The sequence below is a fragment of the Ailuropoda melanoleuca genome, chromosome 2 (genome assembly GCF_002007445.2).
Source record: "Ailuropoda melanoleuca isolate Jingjing chromosome 2, ASM200744v2, whole genome shotgun sequence".
Taxonomy (NCBI): Eukaryota; Metazoa; Chordata; class Mammalia; order Carnivora; family Ursidae; genus Ailuropoda; species Ailuropoda melanoleuca.
The window spans coordinates 269300-288166 of NC_048219.1; the positions used below are offsets into that span (position 1 = coordinate 269300).

At 42.9% G+C, this 18867-nt stretch overlaps 1 protein-coding gene across 8 annotated transcripts in view; it reads right to left on the reverse strand.

The window, feature by feature from the left end:
* UBR4 (ubiquitin protein ligase E3 component n-recognin 4) overlaps positions 1-18867 on the reverse strand; it is a 122493-nt gene that overhangs the window by 94157 nt on the left and 9469 nt on the right. For all 8 annotated transcript variants that reach the window (XM_034645277.1, XM_034645291.1, XM_019795725.2 and 5 more), the window contains exons 6-19: positions 18157-18259; positions 17894-18035; positions 17606-17730; positions 14989-15113; positions 14375-14434; positions 14097-14287; positions 10549-10648; positions 10278-10415; positions 9471-9588; positions 8419-8606; positions 7313-7472; positions 7107-7192; positions 1723-1892; positions 214-496 (exon numbers count right to left, since the gene is read on the reverse strand). In XM_034645277.1, coding sequence (XP_034501168.1) covers positions 214-496; positions 1723-1892; positions 7107-7192; positions 7313-7472; positions 8419-8606; positions 9471-9588; positions 10278-10415; positions 10549-10648; positions 14097-14287; positions 14375-14434; positions 14989-15113; positions 17606-17730; positions 17894-18035; positions 18157-18259 — 1989 coding nt within the window. The remainder of the gene's footprint in view (positions 1-213; positions 497-1722; positions 1893-7106; positions 7193-7312; positions 7473-8418; positions 8607-9470; positions 9589-10277; positions 10416-10548; positions 10649-14096; positions 14288-14374; positions 14435-14988; positions 15114-17605; positions 17731-17893; positions 18036-18156; positions 18260-18867) is intronic.

Sequence of the window (18867 nt, forward strand, 5' to 3'; positions counted from 1 at the left end):
CAAATAACCTACATTTACTGCTCCTGGCTAAATACAAACTGTGAGTGCGCACACGCAAGTCCAGTGGTCTTCCTAAAGTTAATCATAAACCTACCACAACAAATGTTTAAAACCTAAAATGAACAAGTCACTTTGCTTTGGATCATGGCAACTAGAGAAGAAAAACACTCTCGATAACAGCTGGTAAAGCAAAAACAATGTGTTCGTCTGTACCTGCTCGAACAGATACACAGGGGCTTTGGAGTACTGATGAAGCAGATAATCAAAGATTAGAAGCAGGCGAGCTAGGATGAGAGGCACGGAATGCGCCTGCGCATCCATGTTGGCACTCAGCTCCTGGATGATCTGCACAAAAAGGGTCAGGATGGCCCGTCGGCCTTTCTCAGTGAAGTTGTGGAAAATGAGAAGGAGCAGCTGCAGGTGTTCCACATTCAAATCTTCCGTCTCGTTGGGCACCACCCCTTGCAGGGCATTCTGCTTCATTGTCGACAAAAACCTACCGCAGAGAAAAGGAGAACATGTCTGGTGGAAGAAGTCAGAACGTCCCCCAAGGGTTACAATGTCAAGTGCTGAAAGAGTTAAGCTTTTTAAACCCAGGCATCAAGATAACAAATCAAGGAAGACAAAAATCTACAAAATGTAGACAAAATGAAGACTAAAACATAAAGAGAAGATTAAAAATTCAATCTTGGCTACAAAAAAGGTAAATTCGGCCACAGAAAATTCCCTGTCGACTGTGGCAGTAGTGTAAACACCCACTCTGCCATTTCTGACCATGAAAAACTAAAAACTGTAAGCTCCCCCAAAAGGTGGCTCATTTTCTTTTTTAATTAATAAACTTGGACAGTTTGATAAAATAGCAACAGTTCAATTACTCTTCCCTATAATTTGACTCTACAGCTTAATTCTTATTTTGAGAGTTTACACTACAGGTTAAAATCACTGCATGATAGCAGTCAAAAATAACTCAGTGTACTAAAAATCAATAAAAAATTAATTATACTATTCAGAGAACTGGTCAAAAGAGCTTTTATGCAAAAAAGGAATGAATGTAGCCAACTGTTTCCATTGTCTTTGGCTATTAGGAAAGAGATTTGTGTTTTAATAAGGGTTTCCCTCACCCCATCCCCTATGCTTCCCCCTCCCCCTCCTTCCCCACCTCCTGGTCCTTTTGCAAGATTCCACCAAGAAAAATACAGTGGGTCTTTGGCATTCAAGGAGGTTTATGATTTCTGAAATCCAGCATTAGAGCTATTTGATCATAGTATGGGAAAGAGAAAAGCAAAGCCTTTTAGGAAAACAAACTGCTTTGAAGACTCCTAACCATGTAAACAAAAATGGCAAATATAGGTCCATCCAAACAGGATTCAGATGATTAATCTGAGCATCCCCCCAAGTAAAAAAAATTCTTTAAAAGTTGTCCAAAAAAAGACCGCAAGTCACTCTGAGTGGTTTTCATGTTGAAAGCAAAATAACCAAAGACAGAGTTGGCTTCCCTGTTCCGTCTCTCAAAAAATCAGGTCAGGGTAAAACTGGTTACGTTCAGGATTCAGGTTCTGTCTCATAATCTTCCCCCAACGCCATCAGAAACAGACTCCTCCGCCCTCACCACTGTCCACCCTGTCATCGGATACCACCTCAGAGCCCAAGCTAACTACAAAGAAGTCAAACAAATTTAAAAAGCACATAACCCTCTCTGCAGGGCTTCTGGAGTCCTCTTACCTGTCCCAAACTTTAAGGCATTCAGGGACATCGGGATCACCTTGAGCAGCAGCTTTATGTTGCCAGATGAGTAAAAGGCGTGAAAGCACAGAGAGGCTTTGAGGGTGAATGTACAAGGGCCAAGGGCCCTCAGAGAAAGGAGCTACTCCCAGCTGCTGCAACAGCGTGTTCTGCCAGGAAAGACATACAAGAGACCATTAGGAAAAAGATGGAGAATGAGGCCAAAGGTTACCCATGAGCCCTAAATGTTACTCTTTAATGCCGTTAGAGTACCGTAAAGAGCACACAGAAATTCAGATCTAGATGTGGTTTGGAGAAAGGTCATTTCACTCAACAAATAGCAAAACTATAAAGGGGAAATTACTAATCTAACCCCATTCACAATTCTAGTTAATTGGTGTCATAAATGGGGTCCTGAAAAAGGAGAGATGCACCGAGACAGCAGAATCTGGATGACTGACCAAACGGGCTGACAGTTTTTCTTTCACAATCAGTTATATACTATAAGTAACACTCAAAGTGGGGAGGCCCTGCAACTCGTGGGTCCAGCCACTTGTAGTCTACAGCAGTATTAGCAGAGAAAGTCTGCCACTAAGATGTCAAGGAACCCCGAATTACTCAGGGCTGTCTTTGCCTCCAGTTGTAGCGCGTCTTTCAAATAAGCTTGACTTGCAGCTCAGTTATCTAAGCTGCAACTTATCTTCTCAAACACACACACAAACGGAGCAGGATGCCAATGGAAAACCAGACAAAGGCCTGCCTTCTCACTTGGCTTCAGAAGACACAGATCATAGTTACCTCAGGATATAGGATAAATTTCTAAGTCTGTCAAATTAAATTATATTCTTATAAAACATCCCAGAGGACCCCCCTCCTTGGAAATAATTATTCCGAATGTCACAGAGATCAAGAGTAGTTCCATGTACTGGGCAATTATCCCAGGCTAAGCGCTGCACATACACTGTCACACGAAATGCTCAGAGGTACAGCACCACGTGGGTACGTGCTCCACTTGACTGATGGAGGACACAGAGCTCAGGGTGGTTTAAGAACACGACCTAAGCCACATGATTCCCAAACGCCCAAGCCAGGTTTATCTCTAAAATCTGCATTCTTAATCATTATGCTCCACATCGCCTTAAAGACTTTTCTCAATTCCTGACTCAAGGAAACAATCCAAAAAAATTAACATGCCTGAGCTATACCAAAAACTTTACCTATAGCACTCCCGGAATAAAAAACAAAAAATTTAGAAAAAAACCTAAGTGTTCAAATCAAGGAACATGCAGACATATAGTGGCAACTACCAAGACCAAGGTAAACAATATTTGAAATAGTAAAATCTGAAAAAGCAGATAAAAGAGATGTACTGAGGTTCTGATTTTAACTGCAAAACTGTGCAACTATACAGACAGGGACTAGAAAGAAAACATGGAAAAATGTAAATCATTAATTTGGTGGAAGGATATAATGTTATAATATTATGGAAGTCATATTTTTCTAAGAGAGGGTTTTTTGTTTTGTGTCAAGTTGTTTCAGACCTCAGAGCCCTTAGAAGTGAGCGAACATTCCTCAGAACCTGGTTTTCCCCTATCCACTCCAACTCTCATTAGCCCGAGTAAACGGAACTGACTTTCTAAGTAAAACTGAGCCACAGCCCACCCACGGAGGCCTGGCCTGAAGCATTCCCTCCAGCCCTCCAGGCACCCTGCACCCACCCTCGCTTCATGACGGTTCTCCTGGGCTTTCTGGCTCCAGCCTCCCCGTTCAGGCCATTTTTCAATGCTCTAACTTCTCGTTACTTCAACAACTGCCTTTTAGTGGATGATTTCTCCAACTCCATTATCAATCTTAATTTTTTTTTAGCATTTTTTATTTATTTGAGAGAGAGAGCAAGCACTAATAGGAGGCAGAGACAGAGGGAGAGGGAGAAGCAAACTCCATGATGAGCAGGGAGCCCAACGTGGGGCTCGATCCCAGGACCCCGAGACCATGACCTGAGCTGAAGGCAGATGCTTAACCAACTGAGCCACCCAGGCATCCCTCAATCTTAATTTTTTAAGAACTGAATTTCCGACTCACATTTCCAACTACTTTCTAGATGCCTTCATCCCACTGGCACCTCAAAATGTCATCCTATTTTAAATGATTTTTTTAATAGTAGTAGTGGTAACTATTTTAACTAAAAACAGTGATAAAATGTATAATTCTTATATACAAAACTCATATATATAATTCTCATATACAAAAACATACAAACAGCTTTTCTCACTGGATTGAAATCTATAAAATTCCCCATTCTGACACGAAGCAACACAATCCCATGGTAACGCCACAGCTGACTGCCTGTAGCTCACGCCCTCGTGAAAAGAAAGCCTCGCACTCAAGCTCTATCACACAGCGGCTTCCAGGCTGGCTGACCACAGGGACTCCAAGTTGTGTGGGTAAGCAGACATGGCTTGTTTTTCAGAACAAAGAGAAAATGGCACAATGAGCCTCATGTAGCTCAAGAACCCAGAGAATCATTCTGAGCAAACGTGCAATAAATAAGCCATCGTGAGTAAAAAGAACCCCTGAGCGGACTCAAACCTAGAATGAGCTCCCCGCACACTCAAGACAGCTCCATCTACCACCAAACCAACTCTCCTTGCTGACATCCCCCTTCTGGTCTCATTTGGGTTGAAAAGGCAGGCAGTCTCTCAGACTCCTTCCTATCCATGTCCTTTACCCCATTCAAGTAATCTCCCATGATCTCTACCACGGGCCCTTTATCTTCACTGTATCGCCCCCTTTCCTCACGATCCCACACTAATTCAAGTCCTCTGGATTTCCTCAGTGCTTACAACACTACCTGGCACATAGTAAGTGCTCAATGAATACTCAGTGAATGAATGCGTGAACCTAGACCACTATGTAATATTAAGTTATTATATTCCTACACGTAGTAGTAATAAATAAGACAATAAATGCTAATAATAAACATAACATTAAATAATGATAATAACAGTAACAAACTAATAAAATAGCAGCTAATCTTTAGTAGGCACTAGTACTATGTGCCAGGTATGTTTCTTATTTTACTTACGCTGTGATAAAATAATGTAACATAAAATTTACCACTTTAATCATTTTTAAGTGTACAGTTCCGTGGCATTAAGTACATATACACTACACAAACATCACTACCATCCATCCCCAGTACTTTTTTATTTTTCACAACTGAAACTCTACTAACTCGATACCGTGATATAAGAAGAAATACATATTTAGTCTTTGATCCATTCCTGGCACAGAGCTCCTAAAAATCTTGTCATTTCCTGACAGGGGTGAGAAGAATGTGCTTTGCTCTTCATAATAAGCCCCTTTCAACAATACCTGTGTTTATGATAATGAGGCCCCTAGACAGCTTCAGGATGGGGGCTGGTTGCCCAAGGAACCAACCACATGATTAGAGGGCTGCAACTTTCAGCTCCATCCCCAACCGGACCTAGAGTTTGAGTTAATCACCAGTGGTCAATAGAGCAGAATGCCAACAGAAAGCCAGACAAAGCCTGCTTTCTCATTTGGCTTCAGAAGACACAAATCATCTTAGCAGACTGCTCTATTAAACAAATTTGAAAGAAAGAACTGAGAGACCATGCCAACCAAGCACACGGCCTTTTAGCAGAAAGTCCTCTTCCCAAGATAGTCATAAGGCACCTTCAATAAATAGGTTTTGATTTCTTCTGTAAGTAGAGAAAGCCTAGTGGTCTTACTAACTCAAAATGAGTCTTTTATTACTCTAACAGGTGAAGAAAATTTTTATGAGGTAACTTACATTTGTTTTCTTTCACAGACTGAGCTCTATTTCATTAACCTCCCATAAAGGACACTGTGCATGTCTTGCACTGCAAGTTAGACACCTTGGGTAAGTAACTTTGTACGTGGGTGGCTCAGTTAAGCATCCAACTCCTGGTTTCAGCTCAGGTCATGATCTCGGGGTCATGAAAGGGAGCCACGTGTTGGGCTCCACATTTTGTGTGGAGCCTGCTTAAGATACTCTCTCTACCCCTCCCTTTGCCCCCACCCCACCCCATGCACACACACACACTCTCTCCCTCAAAAAAAAAAAAAAAGAACTTTGTACATGATTCCAGAGAATATCAATAGCAGATAGTTAAATTACACGAACCATACTTCACTTTCTCCCATCATAGCAATGAAATTTAAGGGAAAAATTTAAAGTCCCATGTTTGGAAATGGAATGAAGAGGGAGGTTTGATAATTTGTTCTCCATAAAGTCAGTGGTTATGGGCAGCCAAGCTGCATGTCCACACAAGATCTGGAATTATTTTTTAAATGCTAAGAAAGCAACATCATTACAGGAATCTTAAGAACTACTATTCTCTACAGGAAAATATTTCTTCCCCCACTATTTGGACAAGTTTAGGCAGAAAAAGGCCAAGTCTATGAACTTTGAAACGTGCTCTATCGACTGAGCCAGCCAGGTGCCCCACTGGTGCAGTCTGGCATTTACAGCGCAGTCTGGCGTTACCTGCTTACAGTTGCGCACTCCATATCCTACCAATTCTACTCCCAGTTATCTGCCTTGTTATCCCAGGGGACATGTACAAGATCACAGCAATACGTGGAGTAGCACGTATTAATAGTCAAAATAAGAACTACAGAATTAGCAATAGTATAGATGAATCTTGGCAATATAATGGAAAAAAGAAAGCCTAACAAGATTATATAGAGCATGGTATCATTTACTACAAAGCTAAAAGAAAATGAATAATTTGAAAATTTAAGGAATATAAATACAAAAATAAATACACATATGAAACTAATGAAAGGGGGAATTTGAGATACAGGATTTAAGACATCACCTACTAGTGGGGAGAGAAAACCCTAATATTTTTAAAGGCCACAATCAAGATTCTAGGCTTTATTTTGGTGGTGAGTTTGCAAGTAGGCGAGTATCTGAAAGCATCTACCTCCTATAATTTGAATGACTCTTTTAAAACACGTATTTCCAACACAGATTTCTTAGATTACCAATGAAGCTAAGCATTTCCTAGAATTTTTAGCCATTGATATTTACCTTTTTTATAAACTGCCCTCTTGTCTATTTTGTCCACCTGTCTACTAGGACAGTCCTTAGGAACTGGTTTTGTAGTTTTTCCTTTGCTTTAAGCTTACTGAATGACTTGGGGATAAAGAACACATTTTCTCTTTCTTGAAATGATCCTGATGGGGCAGTAGGACATACTAGAATAATCTCTCAAATTCTTTCCAGGGAAGGGTTTTCCACAACAAGTCATGTTCCTTTACAATTGGAACACTACAGCCTACGGGGAGCGGGCGCAGACAGTACTTGGCCAAAGGTCCCAGTGCACACAAACCTGCAGGTTGGGTGACTGAAGGTCAGAAGTTACCAGAGAGTGGTTGAAGTGATAGAGAGCAGCAGCGAACTCTTCATCTGATGAACCTGGAAGGCAAATAAGGACACTGATTATTCAAGCAGCCCCTTGATGCATCATACCGCCCTGCCAACAGCCAAATACCACTGGGGGAAAAAATCCACCGGGCCCCTATCCTGTCTACTGACCCTTGAGTCCATCTTTGTCCACCTCCTTAATGATGCTGGCCAGGGTGGCCATGTGGTGTTCTGAAAGAGACACACTCAGGTAGTTTCGGATAAAATTGTTCCGCGAGTTCAGCATGGAAGAAGTGATGAAGTTCAAAATGTTGGAAGCCAGACCTAAGAACTGAAAAGAACACAAAGAACCTTATGTTGGGGTCAAAAGGCCAGAATACCTCCAAATCCTGAATACAGAGAGAAATAAAACATGCCCACGGATCTGATGCAACAAATGCAATGAATAAAAGAGTCAGATTTTAAATCCCCTACAGGACAAAATTTAATTATGACAATCTTTCCCACATAATTCTACCAGTTATACAAAATGGCACCCGTTGAACACAACAGACTTCAGAAAACATTGTGTGAAGGCAGAGGCTTCTAGACAGACAGACTTGTTTCTGTCATTCATTCCTCTAAGGTCCTGCATTTCTTCAGCTCAAGGACATTATTGAAATAAGGAATTCTGGAGCCTATATGTGATCATTATACACACAGAATTCCCAGCTCTTTACTTCTCTCTCAAAATAAAATTGAGTTATTGTGTAAATGTTTTATGTCCACAACCTTGAGCAGACTGAGCTATATCAAAGTGTGTTCCTTATCTAACTTACCAATATAGCTTTAGAACAGTGTTGATAGATAGTATGGCATCTAGAAATGCTGCTTGAACAAATAATTAGCAAGCACTTACGGCGGCCCACACTTATGCTAAGACTCGTTAATTCTTCACAACACCCCTAAAGGCAGGTACAATCACTCCCATATGACAGAAGACAAAACCAAGGCTTGGAGAAGTTTAGATTCTTGCCCAACGTCTCAGAGCCATAGTGGTAGCAGGATTCAAACTCACTTCTAACTCCAAAGGCTATGTTACTAAACCTCACTCCAAGAAACAATACCAAGAGTACAAGTCATTTAATCAAACACCATCAGTACACTTAAGTCTTAAGTAAAAATATCTAAATGTTACAGTTAACCCAACCTACAAAATGTTTTAGTTCAAACGCTCTGCTTTTCACACCCCTTCTCCCCATCTCTCCTTCCCCTAAACCTCAGAAATCCACTCTTACCAACTCAGGATCTTTGCGACTAGCCAAAATGTTGCCCTTCTCACCAGGGGCTTGTTTACTGGGGCTTTTAACTCGAGGAGAGCTCTCCAGCGGAGGGGGCGGGGGAGGAGGCGGAGGTGCCACTTTCTCTTTACTGGGGGAGATGGTCTCTTCAAACCATTGCCCCAAAATAGGCTCACTGTCATCATCTGAACAGAGAAAGAAATAAGGAATAAAAATAACACATTTTTACAAAATTTTTAGTACATCTGCTTTGTGGAAGTGTCTACGTCAAAAGGAACACAGGATGTCTTGATTTCAGGTAGTAGTTACATGGCTGCATAAATTTGTCAATACTCATCTAAATGTACACATAAAATAGGAGCATTTTATTGCGTCTAAATTATACCTCAACAAAACCGGTATTTCTTAAAGGAGCCCAATGAAGAAAAAGAAACAACCTCGCTTTATTGGCAATAAGCCAAACATTTTGAAAAACAAATTTTTACTTGTCTATTTGTTGAAAAGCCTAAATTAAGAGCTGCACCTTTCACAATACCATACATTACTCCCACAAACCTAATTAGAAAGAACCCGAGACATTTTCTTATTCAATCTCTCCCCAAAGTAAGACAGGAGAGAATGTTCATTTTGCCCTGTTTTCACTGCAACAGAATCTGCAGTTCTTCTCCCTACACCTCCCCAAGCCACACATTGATGGCAAAGGCCAAACCAAACCCCTCTCACACAACCTCCGGAGCTTCACTGGGAAAGCTCAGAAAAGAATTTGCCAAATGGGTCCACACAAAAAGAAAGAGGAACTGAAATGTATTCTGATCTTGGAAGAGACAGGCTGAAAAGCAATCTGGGCTTTGCTGAAAGTAGTATCTGTCCTTCAGTCTCCACGGCTCAAATTACTCATAAGTAACAATGTCACCTTTGAGGGCACAGAAAATCAAGATCCACACTAGGCAGGTGAAGACGGCAAACAGAACACTAAAGGAAGCCACAGGGGATACTTCCGGTTGCACTCCACTGTCTGTCTCCTGGGAGACCGAAAGAGGCCTCTCTACCTTGGCTGCTGTCCTCCTCTGTGCTGCTGAAATCATCCTCGTAGTAGGTGTTTGAGTCGGTCGAGGCGCTGGCGTCGCTGCTCATGGAACCCTTCCTCTGACGCTGCAGGACACAGGCCTAGAAAAGCAGCAAGCTTTTGTAACTGCTGGTCACAAAAACAGAGCCGCCCTACTTCACCTCGTTCACCACATGAGACACTCTCTCCGTGTCCTTTCCTTTCCTCTAAATCCAAGAAGTCCGCCTAATAGCACCCTTCCTTCAGGGCTCTAATCACTTTATCCCACCAAGGCACGCCAAAGTCAAAGCTACAGATAAGAATTGAAACAGGAGGGGCGCCTGGGTGGCACAGCGGTTAAGCGTCGGCCTTCGGCTCAGGGCGTGATCCCGGCGTTGCGGGATCGAGCCCCACATCAGGCTCTTCTGCTATGAGCCTGCTTCTTCCTCTCCCACTCCCTCTGCTTGTGTTCCCTCTCTCGCTGGCTGTCTCTATCTCTGTCAAATAAATAAATAAAATTAAAAAAAAAAAAAAAAAAAAAAAAAAAAGAATTGAAACAGGAGTGTTTCCAGAGTGCCCTCTAAGTTTCTGCATCAGCATGACAACTGTCACAAAGCATCAAGCAGCCTTATGTATCACAACACTGCAATCAACAACAGATTGAAATGTGTGCCATCATTCAAGAATTCCACTCATCTTCAAAACCATTACCACAATTTTTGAGTTTATAAAGGTCACAGTATGTAACCTTATTCATTTCGAAAGGGTAATATAAGATCTTCCCAATTCTCAGTAGCGTGACGCCACCCACCTTTCTGTAGGAGGTTGAGAGCAATGTCAACAGCAGGTTTGTCAGTGGGACAGAGTCTATCAGCCTCTGGATCCTCTGGATGGAGGTGCTCTGGGCCATAATGCTCAGGACCGCAGGGGGACCATCTGACTCCCAGCCCTGGAACCGTAGCAAAAGAGAATTCACGTCCTCCAACTGAGCAGGAAGTAACAACAGGATCGGATGGCTCAAGGAAGCTTCCCTAGAAGTGAGGCCACCAATGAAGATGCTGACCCCAAGCATGAGCCCTCACCTTGTGCAGAGCTTCCACTTGCAGGTCTTGAAAGAGAGAGCTTAACAGCTTGACAGCATGGTTTGCCAGTATTACTGACAGCACCCCAAATCCCTGGTGCCTACACAAAGAAAACGGTAAACACCATGAATTACCACCTCAAAAGCAGGGGATCTTGCCATCTGGGGCCTAGAACCCTTTCAGAATGTATGGACCTTTCCCCAGAAGGAAAAAAATGCACACACAATATCTGCATGTAATTTCAAAAGCTTCGTCTCCGGAAGCCCACCCACAGCCTGCCTCAGGATCCACAGGCTTCAAGTTAAGAACTCCAGGACCACAAGAAAGTCTCCCAAACTTATGGCATTTTGGAATTCAAACTATCAATTTGAATCTACTGGGTGATGTGAAAGATGCTGATATTCAAAGATTGGCTGAATTTTTTCAAAGTCATTCTTTTGGGGCATGTGGGTGGTTCAGTGGGTTAAGCGTCTGCCTTCAGCTCAGGTCATGATCCCAGGTCCTGAGATAGACCCCCACATCAGGCTCCCTGCTCAGCGGGGAGCTTGCTTCTCCCTCTCCCTCTGCCTGCCACACCCCCTGCTTGCCCTCTCTCTCTCTCTCTCAAATAAATAAAATCTTTTTTAAAAAATTAAAATAAAAAAAATAACAAAAGTCATTCTTTTGCGACAGCTTCTGGGCTGATGAACACCAGAACATGAGAGAACGGTGCGTGTCGGGAGGGCAGGGATGTGCCACGATCTTTCCCCACACCTTGCCCTAGGCCTCTCTTCCATCTGGCTGTTCCAGAGTTGCAGTCTTTTGTAAGAAATTGCTCGTCAATTAAGAAAAAAAAAAGTCATTCTTTCGAGAAGAAAAAGGGCAAAAATCGCCAACTTCTATAAAATATCTGGTTACAAACCAAAGAGAATGAAAACAAAGTTTTACACGTTAAACGTGAGTAAAACTTTTTCTTTCTGTCCAAATGACCAAATGACAAAGAATTAGTATACCTAATATACAAAGAACTCATGTCCATCAGTAAGAGAAAAGGACAAATACCAAAGAGAAAACTGTGGCAAAAGACACAGGAAGTTACAGTCGTACTAACAAAGAAATACGGGTAGGAGCGATGTAATACCATCCTTCTCCTTCAAGATTAGAAAAACATGTGGATTAATGACAGCCGCTGTCAAAGAGGACCTGGAGAAATGGGCATATGTGCACACAGAGCTAGTGAGAGTGCAATCAGAACAGTCTAGCATAACAGTGCAAATTTTCACTTAAGTGTGCCTTTTGTCCTAACAATCATACTTCTGGGAATCCACCCCAAGGGGATAATTAAACAAGTTCACAAAGATTTACATTTAGAAGATTTATCAAAGTGTAGTTTATCAAAACAAGAAATTTAATATAGCCTAAATAAGTGTTTCAACAGGGTAGTCAACGGCATGTTTATATGGTGGAAAACCGCCAGCCATTAAACACTCACAGTGAATCCGAAACAGTGCCGCTGAAAAGTTATCTACAATATTTCCTAACAGGGATCCCGTTCTGTAAACATACATATCTTATATATCTGCACTGAAAAATGTCTGGAAGAATGTTTACCAATTTGGGTGGTAGAATTTGGGATGACTGATTTCCCCCTTTCTCATGGTTTTTAACTTACACAAGGTACAGGTTTCCTTTTTCAGCGTCAAGAAACGAGCCATTTTTTAAACATAACTGCTACTCTGAAGGATAGTCCCGTTTCCTGCTACAGTGCCAAGCGTGAAGACAGAAACTCATAAAATCACAAACTACTGTTCTCTCTGGAACGTGCTTACTTCCCTTCTTTGCCTGATCCTACTATCTACCATTCCAACGTCTATTTCAAATTTCAGCTCACTTAACACTTCCTCAAGGAAGCCTGCCTTGATTTCTCTGACCAGGCTAAATGCCCTTATTAGAATACTCTCTAGATACAATATGACATATCTCTTCATGTCTCTTGGAAATGCGTCTTTTTTTCTGTACATCACAGCATTCCAGAACTGACACAGAGCCTGGGACAGAGAAGACACTCAGTGAATAATCTGCTGAATGAGATCCAGAATTTGACCTTCTCCTTGAACTCCAAATGCCCATACCAACTGCCGACTCAACATCGCACATAAAGAGGTTTGACAGTCATCTCAAACTCAGTATGGTGAAGACAAAATTCTGTACTTCTTCCCTTCCTGCCACCCAAGCCCTAATCCAGTGTTCCCTGTCTCCATAAATTATACAACCCAGTTGCTAATGCCAAAAAATTTTGATGTCGTGTATTTCACACTCAATATCCAAGCCATCAGCAAATCCTGTCAGCTGTACCTCCCAAACACATGCTGCTCTGACCTCTTCTCTCTGCCTTTCCCACCAGCACCCTACTCCAAGTCCCTTCATGTCTTATTTGGAATAATGCACTAGGCTTCCCAACTATTCTCCCTCCTTCCTGCCTTACACCCTACCGTCTATTCTCCTCACAGCAGCTGGGTTCTCCGGTCACTAATAACGAATAAATCAGATCAGATCACTCCCCTGGGGAAAACCCTCCACCACTTACAGATTACACTTGGCCCTGGGAGATCTGGCCCCTGGCTACCTCTATGACCTAACTTTCTGCCACTCTTCCCTCCCCAAGGTCTCCACTCCAGCCACACTGACCTTGCTGATCCTTAAAAATGCCAATCATGCCTCCACCTCCAAATCTGAACAATTCTACTCCCAAAATTTGCAAGGATCACTCTGTCACCTCACATATGTTCTCTCCATCTTGTCTTTAGAGCCCATTCCTCACCATCCTAACTAAAATAACACCCCCGTCACTCTCTAGCCCCTCTCTCTGGCTTATTTTTCTTCACAACACTTACATGAGAATCTATCATGAACGCACTGGTGTATTTGTTCACTGTTGCTCCGGTTAGAAAATAAGCTCCATAAAAGCACAGACACTGCTTTGAATACTGCTACATCCTCAATGCCTGGAGAGAGCCCAGCACATAGTTGGGACCGAATGAATAAACAAAATCCAGAAATGCCTGGGCTCAGAAAATAAAACCTTGAACCACATGGAAGTCCTTTCTCGAACTCCTCTAAGAGCAAGCAGAGCTTACTGTCCAGCCTTCATCAGAACAGCAGCAAATGTTGTAGCAAGCAAGCCAAAAGGACCTGACAGAATCCTCCTTACAGGTTAAACACGCAAGTGAGTCATTAACTGCAAGTCACACCAGCCCATTTTACAAAACGGAAGCAATTTTTTTCTGATTTGAACCTCATAAAAACCCGAAAGATGTATTACATAGATATTTCCCCCCCCTTAGAGTTAAGCAAACAAGCTCAGAAAAAATGAGTGATTTGTCCAAAATCACATGGCTACGATGTAGAGATAGGAGACTATGATCATCACCTTAGCTGTTAAATTTCACCAGGTATGGAGACAAATTGTTTTACTGATGTGAAGATGAGAGGGGTTACCCTAGCCCCCATCAATAAAAAATGGCAAGGACACAAAACAAAACACGAGTAGCAATCGAATAGACACGTACCCTTTCCCAGGCCCCAGTTTAGGAGAGCCCACTCCCTCTTTTGTACGAGAAAGGATGTCTCTGACTCGGAGTGCAGCCAGCGGGTCTTTCTCTTTCCCCTTATCAGCCAAGGCAGTAGGACTGAGGTTCAATATGAGGAAAAGGCTGTTTAACAAACACCAGGCACCCAGCAATTGGAAGTTCTGATAGTGCTGTTGAAAAAGCACAAAAGAAAAGTATGAACGCAGAGATCTTACGAGCTATGAGACAGGAATGTAGCAGAGAGACAGCCTTCTTACCTCTCCACCGGCCCGCCGGGAATTGCTGATCGCTTGTCCAATCATGTCATAGATTTCAAGCTGTCCAACATCAAACACACACAAAAATCTGAGCAAGCTGACCTACTTCACTACAAACGTTAATCCCACCCAAATTAATTTCACTTGAAGAATTAAATATCCTCAAGGCACTTTCTAATGATAGGATTCCATCACACTTCAGTTCACGGGCCACCTTCTTAGAGATGTATCCCCCCCACACACAATCTAAAGCAACACAGCCAGGCCCCCATCGGATCGAGGTACATCACAGGGACTCGTCCTACACGCTCACCATTCTCGGAGACTATCTCAGGTACTATACAGGTCTCTGCTCAAAGTGCACTGACGCACAGCAAGCCCTCAAGTATACATGCTGACTGAGCGACTCATCTTTCACAAGGTCCACTGCCACCACGAAGATGCGGTGTCCTCCGCAGAGCCAACCATGTGAATGCCCACTTCTAAGACCTGCTACCGAGGGGAAGGGTATGGAAAGGACACTACATCCTTTCCTCTCCCAGGGAAGAGAGTGGACCTCGCACTATCTCCTCACTGAACGACAGAGGCCCCTGGGGCCAGGGGACCCGGCTTACACATTTCTGGACAATCGTAGCCGCGTCGCTCTCGTAGTCCTCTTCTTTGGAGCTCGTGGACCCCGTCCGCACCTGCTGGGCACTACCCACATGCAGGATGGCCATGCAAGTTGCCACACTCACACCTGAGGCAGGGCGGGGGCAGATGCACAGATTCCAATCATGGCACAGTCCCAGGAGTCCACCAAAAACAGAAAGAGAAAACAAAACCCACCCCCAAGCCATTCCATGATTTGACAACTGAGAGTAACGTCCACAAGAGCAAGACTAGATAGTGTTATCATCCGGTCCGGCAACCACACGCTGAAGTATTTACCTGAATGAGTGGAACACTTGCATCCACATCCACAAACCTGCACACGAGCACTTACTGTAACTTTTTCATGACTGCCAACAACTAGAAGCAACTGAGATGCTCTTCAACAGATGGATATACCACAAACTATGGCACACCCATACAAAGACTATTATTCAGCAATAAAAAAAAGGCGAGCGATCAATTCATAAAAAACCAGGGAGGAAACTGAAATGCGCACTCCAAGCAGAAGAAGCCAGTCTGAAAAGGCGATATACTATATAATGGGTTTGAACTTTAGGACACTCTGGAAAAGTTAAAACCATGGAGACAGTAAAAATATCAGTGGTTTCTGGGGGTGGGGGTAGGAGAGCAGGATTACTACGTGGAGCACAGAGGACTTCAGAGCGGTGAAACTATCTTGTGTCACAGTGATGATGAATATAGGGCATTACACATTTACCAAAACCCACAGAACTGTCCAACACAGAGGAAACCCTGACGTAAACAATGGACTTCAGACAATAGTGTATCAAATACTGGGTTCATCAATTTTAACAGACGTACTGTAGTACTGCAATACGTGAATAAGGGCAACAGGGTACTAGGGAGAGAGGGTAGATGGGAACTCTGTATAACCTGCTCAACTTCTCTGTAAACCTAAACTGCTTTAAAAATAAAATCTATTAACTTTAAAACATCACAAGACAAGTCTTCCCATTTTTCCAAGATTATGGGGAAAAACATTCCATGTTTGGTGTTTCTCAAAGACACAAAGGCCAAATCCATGTCTTTACGTCAAATCCCAGGCCATCAAATTTCAACAACCCCAATCTGGGATCTTAAATCCAACTAAAAAATTATAAGGACTCTTTAACCAATATTAACTAAGTACACTGAGAACCATGTGATATTCAAGAAGTTCCCTAAAAATTAAATAACCCCAACTTCAAAACTGCAAAAATCAAAGGCAGAGGATGAAGAAATAAGCACTGGAGATGAGCTGGAGGAGAGCACATTTTCCCATGTATCTTCGGCTTTCTCTCCCCACTGCTGCTGCCCTAGCTCAGACTCTCACAGTGTCTCACCTGACACTACAAACTCCTCCTAACGGAGCCTCCTGCCTCCCAACTTCCCCACACCAGAACACCTGCGTGCTGCTGCCTGAATATAGCTCAGAATTCTCAGGTTTCTACTGCCTATAGGACATGGTCCAAATGACTGAGACTGCGTTTCCCAGACCTCTGTGACGGTGTCCTCCCTTCTCTCCAGCTGTACAATACCCACTAATCACATATCCTCTCCCCTCACACGCCCTCCCTCCACACACACTTATACATTATGTTCCCCCAAACTCTAACATATTTTGAGTCCTGCTTCTGCCTCTACGTCGGTATAGACAAGGTGCAACCCTACCTGCCCAGGTACATCAACAGAACTCCTTCATCACCGCTACTTTACCCAATTGAAAGTGCCTTCCTCTTTATATTCCTATTTGCATCCAGATGTTCAAAATAAAGCTACTGAAAGAATGGAGGGAGATGATCAACCTCAGTAATTTCTTGGTGCTCCCAAGGTCAGGCTGCCAAAGCTGTTCAAATCCTCACTTAGAGAACCAAGTAAACATCGGAAATTGTTATACCTTCCAAGACATACCAGGACTACAGTATTTAAAACCAAGGATCAGTGAATTGGGTTAAAAAGTCACTGTCATAATAACTTAAAAGAGAGTAAACACCAGCTGTCAGTCCCCACTCTCAAGGCAGCATGAACAACAGGAAGAAAGGGGATTTTGCGGGAGCATGAAGAATAACATCTGTTGTGTTTATCAACATAAACAGCTACCACCTGTTCCGTGAAGGCTTCCTCGGACTTGCTCCCACAGCAACACTCCATCTCTCCCTTCTTTGTACGCCCAACTACTCTACACTTCCCTTTGCCTTTATCATCTCCTATTGTGTATTATTCCATGTGATCCTAACTGTTCTCGGTGTAGGCTCCTCGAGGGCACAGATTACATATTGTTTATCTCAATATTCCAACAGCGCTTGGCGTTTTGCTTTTCATACAGTAGATATTTACTCTTTGCACATACTATGAAAGCAAATATGTACATACTGTGCCACCAGCCGTGGAACAATAGGGTAATTCACAAGACTCTTATGGAGGCCTCATTTCACTGAGATGAGACATCAGATGATCCCCGGGGGTAAGGGCCCAAATAAGAGGGAGAGAGCAGAGCACTCAGGAGGATCTCATGGCTTCCAGAAAGTATACCTGTGCTTCACTGAGAAAATGAAATCAGACATCATAACCTCTCACCTGCATACAGACAACTTAGGCTGAGGACTGTCACATCTTGCAGACGAGAGGGATTGAGAGGTTCCAACACGGGTAGAGAGAGGGTATCCAATGCCATGGTTACATCAATCACCAGTGAATGAAAACTAGAACATGATGGAGGAGGTGGTTAACCAAAGTGTCTCTTTGAATCCCTTGCTTCTATAATCTGATAAGTAAAGAAAGTCGGCATGCCATAAAAAACTACCCAGTTTCTCTCTTTTTGAGAGCAGCATTAGAAGGTAAAGCACACACTCTGGGGCACCTTACCCATTGCGAACAGCAGTGGCATCTGCTACTGTGGCCGGCATGATGAAGAAAGAACTGGCCAACACTGCATCTTGAAACCGATTGATGTAGCGCAGGAAATAGGGCAGGTTCAGACACACACGCAGTAGCTTCTCCGAGCCGCCTGCATTAATGACAAGGCTCGACCTTACGAACGGGCCTCTGACTGCTGCCTGATTCTTTTCCACTTACGGAATTTTTGAAAGCAGAGAAACCAGCTTTATGACCACAATTAAGAGTCTTACCAAGCTCTTGAAGACTAGCCACATTCTGAGCTATAAACACGTTCTTGGTTTTGATAGCAGAGGCTTGATCTGTGGATGACTGCTCATCATTTTCTCCTTCAGCCTAAAGCGAAACAAAGGACGTGAAAGGCCTATGATGATACTGTCACCTGCCAACTACTGCCCTGCAGTTCAGAATCTAAGCGCCCAAACTAGCAGAGTTCTATAGATACTCTTCAGACTTCCCAGTTAATGAGGGGGGAATCCCTCTCTAAAGTTAGGGAAAACACAAGCTATTTTCCCAAGAGGAGGAGAAAAACATCTATCTTGAACATACATATATTCTACAACTAATGGAGAATGTGATGCCTTTTACAGAAAACTGTACGTGTTCTTTATAGCTGTTTATTTGCATTGAGAAATTTTAGAAGAATGATCATCAAAACAGTATCAACAGTGGACAGAAAGTTAGGAGAGGTTTTGCTTTTTTTTTTTTTTGTTAGTTTATATTCTTCTATTTCTTTCTTTCTTTCTTTTTTTTAAAGATTTTATTTGTTTATTTGACAGAGAGAGACAGCCAGCGAGAGAGCAAACACAAGCAGCGGGAGTGGGAGAGGAAGACGCAGGCTCCTAGTGGAGAAGCCTGATGTGGGGCTCAATCCCAGAACGCTGGGATTACGCCCTGAGCCGAAGGCAGACGCTTAACGACTGCTCCACCCAGGCGCCCCTCTT